Source organism: Macrobrachium rosenbergii, chromosome 26 (assembly GCF_040412425.1).
Source record: "Macrobrachium rosenbergii isolate ZJJX-2024 chromosome 26, ASM4041242v1, whole genome shotgun sequence".
NCBI lineage: Eukaryota > Metazoa > Arthropoda > Malacostraca > Decapoda > Palaemonidae > Macrobrachium > Macrobrachium rosenbergii.
Window position 1 is genome coordinate 10,636,008 of NC_089766.1, and position 7,683 is coordinate 10,643,690.

At 34.1% G+C, this 7,683-nt stretch overlaps 1 protein-coding gene across 1 annotated transcript in view; it reads left to right on the plus strand.

Annotated features, from left to right (window-relative positions):
- Positions 1–6,786, plus strand: part of LOC136852692 (zinc finger CCHC domain-containing protein 10-like) — a 9,550-nt gene extending 2,764 nt beyond the window's left edge. Inside the window, exons 2-3 of the mRNA XM_067127604.1 lie at positions 2,354–2,546; positions 6,703–6,786. Of these exons, the coding sequence (XP_066983705.1) occupies positions 2,354–2,546; positions 6,703–6,786 (277 nt within the window). The remainder of the gene's footprint in view (positions 1–2,353; positions 2,547–6,702) is intronic.
- The last annotated feature ends 897 nt before the right edge of the window (positions 6,787–7,683 follow it).

The window sequence follows — 7,683 nt, forward strand, 5'->3', positions numbered from 1 at the left end:
TCTAGACCCTGAAATATGAACTTATTAAATCCTCCTGCATATATCACTCGTGCGAGTGATAGTGTCTCGTCCGGCATATTTATATGGCTCGTTCGGATGATTTGTGCTGCGTCTAAGTAATCCATGTGGATGATGCATGTCTTTTTGCTTTTTAAGTCTATTTTTTTGAGTAATATATGTCTTTTTTTAATTTTTGTCTTTTTTTAATTTTTGAGTGATATATATCTTTGTTTTTTTATTTTTTGATATATGTCTTTTGGTTTTTTATTATTTCCTTTTGAGTGATATATATCTTTGTTGTTTATTTTTTTTATGTCTTTTTGTCTTTTTGTTTTTTTATTTTTTTATGATATATGTCGCTATTTAGAAGATGGGGTCATCTGAAGAGAGTGAAATATGTCATTCTCCTAAGGCAGAAGCAGGGAGGTCATTGGTCATTGGCGCGAGGTCATTTATGTGACCTGTTTAGAAATTCACTTTATCTTGTATTAAACAACGGAGCACAAGGTCTCAGTTTGTTTGATCAAGGGTGTAGTTGGTGTAGTTATGAAGGGAGTGTTACAGCAAGATAAGATGTTACAAAGATAACCCTAATTTGAATAATTTTAACAACTAATCGAGTTAAACCTTTGTTATATTCAGGATATATATATATATATATATATATATATATATATATATATAATGTGTGTATATACATATATATTTAAATATATATAAATACATATATTTATTTATATACACACACATATATATATACATATATATATATATATATATATATATATATATATATATATATATATATATATTCATATAAATATATATATATATATATATATATGTGTGTGTGTGTGTGTATCTCTCTCTCTCTCTCTCTCTCTCTCTCTCTCTCTCTCTCTCTCTCTCTCTCTCTCTATATATATATATATATATATATATATATATATATATATATATATATATATATATATATATATATATATATATATATATATATATATAATATTGCGTGCGCACATATATGTTTGTCTTTGTCCTTTGGGCATGTGTCCCCAGCAGATGAATATAAAGTTCCATTTTAAAAAGCGTCCCAGTCCCCATCTCTGTCATTCCTTGGCACAATGGTCTTAGATTAAAAGAAAACAGGATCTCCGGTCACCCCTCCACCCCCCGTCCCTCCTCAGTTTACCCCCTCTTTTCAAAACTTTGGTTGACTGCGTCGCTTGCTGCCACCAGCTTTAAGATTATTAAAAGAAAACTTTGGATCGGATTTGATGGTGGAGTTTTTTTTTATATTTTTTCTCAGTTTGGGGACTGTTTTTTCTACTTGGATAAACAGTAGGATGTTTTCTAACATTTTTTTTAACAGTACCCTTTTTTTAATATATGGTTTTTTTTTACCTTCGCATATTGAAATGGAAGCTGGAAGAATAACTTTGTTTTAGATATACCTTGTGCCTTTAATAATATTTTTAATCCGGGTACAAAAACACATACACACGTGTGTATATATTCACTTACACACACACACACATACATATATATATATATATATATATATATATATATATATATATATATATATATATATATATATATATATATTGCAAACATTAAGCTTCGCAGTACCGAAGGAGAATCATAATTGATAAGTGATGGTCACTTGGTGGATTCAGAACCACCAACAGCAACTGCTTCTGACTTCAGCGACGAGTTCTCTTATCACTGGACTGCCAAGATATGTATATATATACATATATATATATATATATATATATATATATATATATATATATATATATATATATATATATATATATATATATATATATATATCTTATATATATATATCCTTATCTTCATCCTCATGGACCCATTGTAGTAAATTAACTAAAAGGTACATTGTTTTCATTAACTATTAACTCTTAGGTTAGCAACAACAGTGGAATTGATATGAAGAATTTTATATCGCCTCGCCCGGAACTCAAACTCTGGGCCTCGTAGTAAGCTATATATGTATATGTGTGTGAGTATGTATATATGTGCAACTGGGGTAGGCACTAAATGGAAGAACGTGTTTTAAGTATGATTTCTGCGTTCAATGGATGCGTAGTTATAGGTAAAGATGCCTGAAAGAGAAGGGGGGGCGGGGGTAGAGTTCTTTGTTATGCTTATATTCCCTTTAAATTCTTTCCACCATCCCTCCCTCCCCCCCTCCCTCCCCTCCCTCCAATCCCCTCCTCATCCAGTGCCTCTGCCTTGTCTGCTCAACAATGGCACATCCGTAGAGCTCTTCTGTCCCTGCGAATAGTGTTGGAAAACCACCTCTATTGACTTTTTGTTTTGGGAGACACTCCGTGACAAAAGAAAATACAGAAGCTTTCTCATCACAACACTCCTCTTCCTCCTCCTACTCCTCATCTTCCTCCTCCTCCACCGCCTCCTCCTCCTCCTCCTCCTCCTCCTCCTCCTCATCTTCCTCCTCCTCCTCCTCCTCCTCCTCCTCCTCCTCCTCCTCCTCACCCCGCCCTCGCGGAAGAATTGTAATAATAATAATCGGTGTGAAATTCAAAATGTCTCAGCCATCTTTCGCTCGGTTTATCGGAAAGTGACGTGTCTCTCTCTCTCTCTCTCTCTCTCTCTCTCTCTCTCTCTCTCTCTCTCTCTCTCTCTCTCTGTCATGGCCGATGGAAATTTAGCATGGAATATCCCTTTCCAAAGAGAGAGAGAGAGAGAGACTTCGTTTTCTGCGATTTGGTGTTGTTTAGCTACATCGCTTTTCGAAATTGCAAGAGAAATGCTGTGACAGGTTTCCTTTAATTCTTTTATATACTCTTTCGCGATTGCGTGTCTGATATCTGTACAGATTGTTAGTGAATAATACAGTAATATACATAGATTATTTTTTTGTGTGATTTATGTATAAGTATTGGAATGATTCTTTTCGGTTGAAAATTACGATGGTGATAAAAAGTCAGAATCATTAATATACATAAACAATTTTTTCTTTGTGATTTATATGTAAATATTGGAATGACTCTTTTCGGTTGAAAAGTGCGATGACCATAAAAGTCGGAATCATTAATATGCATAAATCATTTTTTTCTGATTTATATGTACAATATTGGAATGACTTATCGGTTGAAAATTACGATGATGATAAAAGTCAGAATTGTCCGCGGGTTAAATTTATCCTGTGTAAGTGTGTGTATTGTATGTTAAACTGGATGCAATGCGTTCAAAATTTAAGTTAATTTTCACACATATCTGTTTAATATACAGTGTAAATTCTATATATTCAAAAGTATACGTTTCCCTAAACAGGAAATGACTTAATAAAAAAATAGAATCCATTCACTGTGGTGCTGATCATATATACTGTATCTCTCTCTCTCTCTCTCTCTCTCTCTCTCTCTCTCTCTCTCTCTCTCTCTCTCTCTCTATATATATATATATATATATATATATATATATATATATATATATATATATATATATATATATATGGTGCATCCTATATATTGTGACCGGGAATAATGAGTAAAAAGCCACAATAATGTAAATGAGAGACTGTATTTTTCCAAAATACAAAAAAGGGGTAAAAAAGGGGGAGGGAGAGCTTTCGTCCGTTGTGCTAACAGTAGAAAGCCCCCTTTTTTTAACATTTTTTGCATTTTGAAAAATACAATCTCTCATTTACATTATTTGACTTTTTTTTATATATATATATATATATATATATATATATATATATATATATATATATATATATATATATATATATATATATATAGTTTTGTAATCTCTTTCATACCATTCGTGTTGTCGTGGATGACCCTTGAAACTTGAAACATTGAAACTTTTGCGGCACCGTCATTAAATCGCACTAGTTGCACTTAACTTTGCATCTAGTTCACAGCCTTGTTTTTTTGTTATGAATAACAGATTACAGTATTTTCAGTCATTTTCTTTTGTTGGATTTTTTATTTTAGTTTTCTGTGAAAGAAAACTATCGTGCCGGCTTTGTCTGTCCGTCCGCACTTTTTTCTGTCAGCACTTTTTTCTGCCTGCCCTCAGATCTTAAAAACTAGTGAGGCTAGAGGGCTGCAAATTGGTATGTTGATCATCCACCCTCCAATCATCAAACATACCAAATTGCGGCCCTGTATCCTCAGTAGTTTTTATTTTATTTAAGGTTAAAGTTAGCCATAATCGTGCTTCTGGCAACGATATAGGGTAGGCCACCACCGGGCCATGGCTAAAGTTTTATGGGCCGCGGTTCATGCAGCATTATACCGAGACCACCGAAAGACAAATCCATTTTCGGTGGCCTTGATTAAACGCTGTAGCGCCCGTACAGAAAACTCGATTGAGCCGAAGAAACTTCGGCACCTATTTTACTTTTGTTGTTTAATAATTGCCTTGATTTAGTGGTTTGTGCAAAGTCTCGTTATCGTGACTTTTCTTTGTATCGTTCATTTTTATATTGGGATTTTATTACTATTCTTTTCGTGACCCTCGACACCCATTATGATTCATTGCCTCTTACACCTGATCGCCAAGTTGTGTTGCCAGTAACGCTTTGTATTTTGACTGCAGCCCCGACCACCGCAAGTTTCGTTATCTTGCCCTGTCAACCTACCGTTAGAAATCGGGCGTTCTGATGATCAGTAGGTTGCCTAACCCTGCCCATCCTAATCTTTTACTCTTATATCAAATCTTAAGAAGTGTTTACAATTGTAAAAGTTCAATTTGGTTTTGTCTACCTTATAAGTTATTGTTCCAATGGAATACCTTTTGTATGTAATTATTATTATTATTATTATTATTATTATTATTATTATTATTATTATTATTATTATTATTATTATTATTATATTGTTTTTTTATTGTTGGTGTTGTTCTTGATATTATTATTATTATTATTATTATTATTATTATTATTATTATTATTATTATTATTATTATTTCCGTTGAGATAGTTTTATTTATGTTGTATTCTGTGGAGATATATTTTCATTAATTCCTGTATTTACAGGCAGCCTTATCTTTCATACATACTATTATTATTATCTTTACACATAATGTTTTATGTAATCGCTTTTCATCTTTGCTGAGGTTATCAGTCTCTCTCTCTCTCTCTCTCTCTCTCTCTCTCTCTCTCTCTCTCTCTCTCTCTCTCTCTCTCTGACCTGTGACCTTTACTCTCTCATAATCATTACTGTTACCTTCATGTTTTTCATTTTGGTCATGGCTTTTGACGGAAATTAACGCCTTGAATTTAAAAATATTTGATAAACACTGTACGTACTCTCTCTCTCTCTCTCTCTCTCTCTCTCTCTCTCTCTCTCTCTCTCTCTCTCTCTCTGTTCTCTCTCTCTTATTTATTTATTTATTTATTTATTTAATTGTTTATTAATTCATTCACGTATTTTTAATTTATTGTGACTCGAGATGTTCAATGACAGAATATTCAATTCAGCAGACATATTACATGCAGCTTCATGAGGACATTCTCCGTAGGGGGCGGGTTAGTGCCGTCAGTGCACCTCATGCTGTGCACTGTAGGCATTACTCAAGGTTCTTTGCATCGTGCCTTCGGCCCCTAGCTGCTACCCCTTTCGCTCCTTTTACAGTACCTTCTTTCATATTCTCTTTCTTCCATCTTATTGTCCACCCTCTCCTAACAATTGATTCATAGGGCAACTGCGAGGATTTTCCTCCTGTTACACCTTACAAGCCTTTTTACTGTCAGTTTCCGTTTCAGCCTGAATGACCTCATAGGTCCCAGTGCTTGGCTTTTGGCCTAAATTCTATATTCAGTTCAATTCTATATTCAATTTATAAGAACATTAAACGATTTGACCTGGAATTAATACTAATATCTGCTCTTTTCGACCAGATACTACTTGAATTGAACAATGGAAGTTATTAGTTACCTCTCTCTCTCTCTCTCTCTCTCTCTCTCTCTCTCTCTCTCTCTCTCTCTCTCTCTCTCTCTCTTCTTGGGGTGTTAGTAACAATAAGCGGTTGGCAGCCAAGAAGCCCCACGTACGATCCGGTCTTGGTATGAACGATCTCGGTACGATCCTATGAACACTAGGTTTTCTGTTGAGATATTCTCTCTCTCTCTCTCTCTCTCTCTCTCTCTCTCTCTCTCTCTCTCTCTCTCTCTCTCTCTCATAATACCTTGACTTCCTAACCTGTTGCATAATCTTCATTGTTACAAGGCAGGTTATTTTTCTATTGTCAGATGAACTAATTGAATTATTAGTCCTTTCAACGTAGTTAGAGAATTGTGAATCTGTTAAGGTATTTTGTTGTATCTGTAACTCCTAATAAGTTTAGTTTTGTTTTTTCGTAACGTTATTTTAATTTATCTTGACTTAATACCTGTGGGAAAAATATCATTTTGGTGTTGTGAACACATTGTGTACCAGTGTGTATATACTGTATATATATAATATATGCATATATATTATGTATATGTAAATATATAGGTATGTATATATATTTATATTTTATGCCGTATTCTTTTTTCATATTCTCTCCAACATTTACGTATATATTTGTTTTTGCTTTTGTTACTGCGCATAATTTCTAATTACCGTTCGTTTTTTTTTATGATAAATATAGATAGTAAACGTTTTCTGCTCACAAGACATTTAGTGCCCATGTCTTAATCATGACTCCGGACAGGAAGTTCAGCCTACACGCCTGGTGGCGGTTTTTCTCGCCCCCGGCCTGGCCCAGATTTCTTGGAGACTGTTTGGGAATTCATAGGAGACTTGCGTGGTGTGTGTTTGTGTGTGTGTGCATATACATATAAGTATGAAACCTTTGTGTATAAGATCCCATAACCTTAGCAGTCTCTCTCTCTCTCTCTCTCATATATATATATATATATATATATATATATATATATATATATATATATATATATATATATATATATATATATATATATTTGTGTATTCATATGGATATATAGTAGAGAGAGAGAGAGACAGACAGACAGACAGACAGACTGACAGACAGAGAGACAGAAAGACTACCAAGGTTATGGAATTTTACACACAAAGCTTGCATACTTGTTACAACAACTACGAGATGGACGTTATAGAGTAACTGTTGTTTTGTCCAGAGAGAGAGAGAGAGAGAGTGTTGCAGTCGTATAGTACAAGAGGAAAAAAAAGAGTAGAATTTAAGATTGTAAATAGAAAAATTAAACGAAAAATGAAACGCAACCGATGATTTTCCAAATTAGAGAGAGACGTAACACTGTATGACTTTCTCTCGTATGAAAAGATGCTTCGTAAACAACTGCCTGAAAAGAAAAATAAAAAACTCTTTGTAGAACACTGGTAAGGAGAAAAAGATGTCTTGGGCAGTTGCTGAAGGAGAAAAAGACGTTTTGTACACAAGTGCCTCTGAAAGAGAAGGAGGTTTTGTAGAGATTTTGTAGCGGGGGTCTCAGAGAGAGAGAGAGAGAGAGAGAGAGAGAGAGAGAGAGAGAGAGAGAGAGAGAGAGAGAGAGAGAGAATATTCCAAGAGGGATTTTGATACAACAGAGAAAGGTCAGAACTGAGTGGATTTCCAGAGTGAAAGACTTTAGAGTGAAAGGCACGTGTGTGTGTATGTGTGTCTTAATGAACTACCTGAGGATTAAATACTAGTACG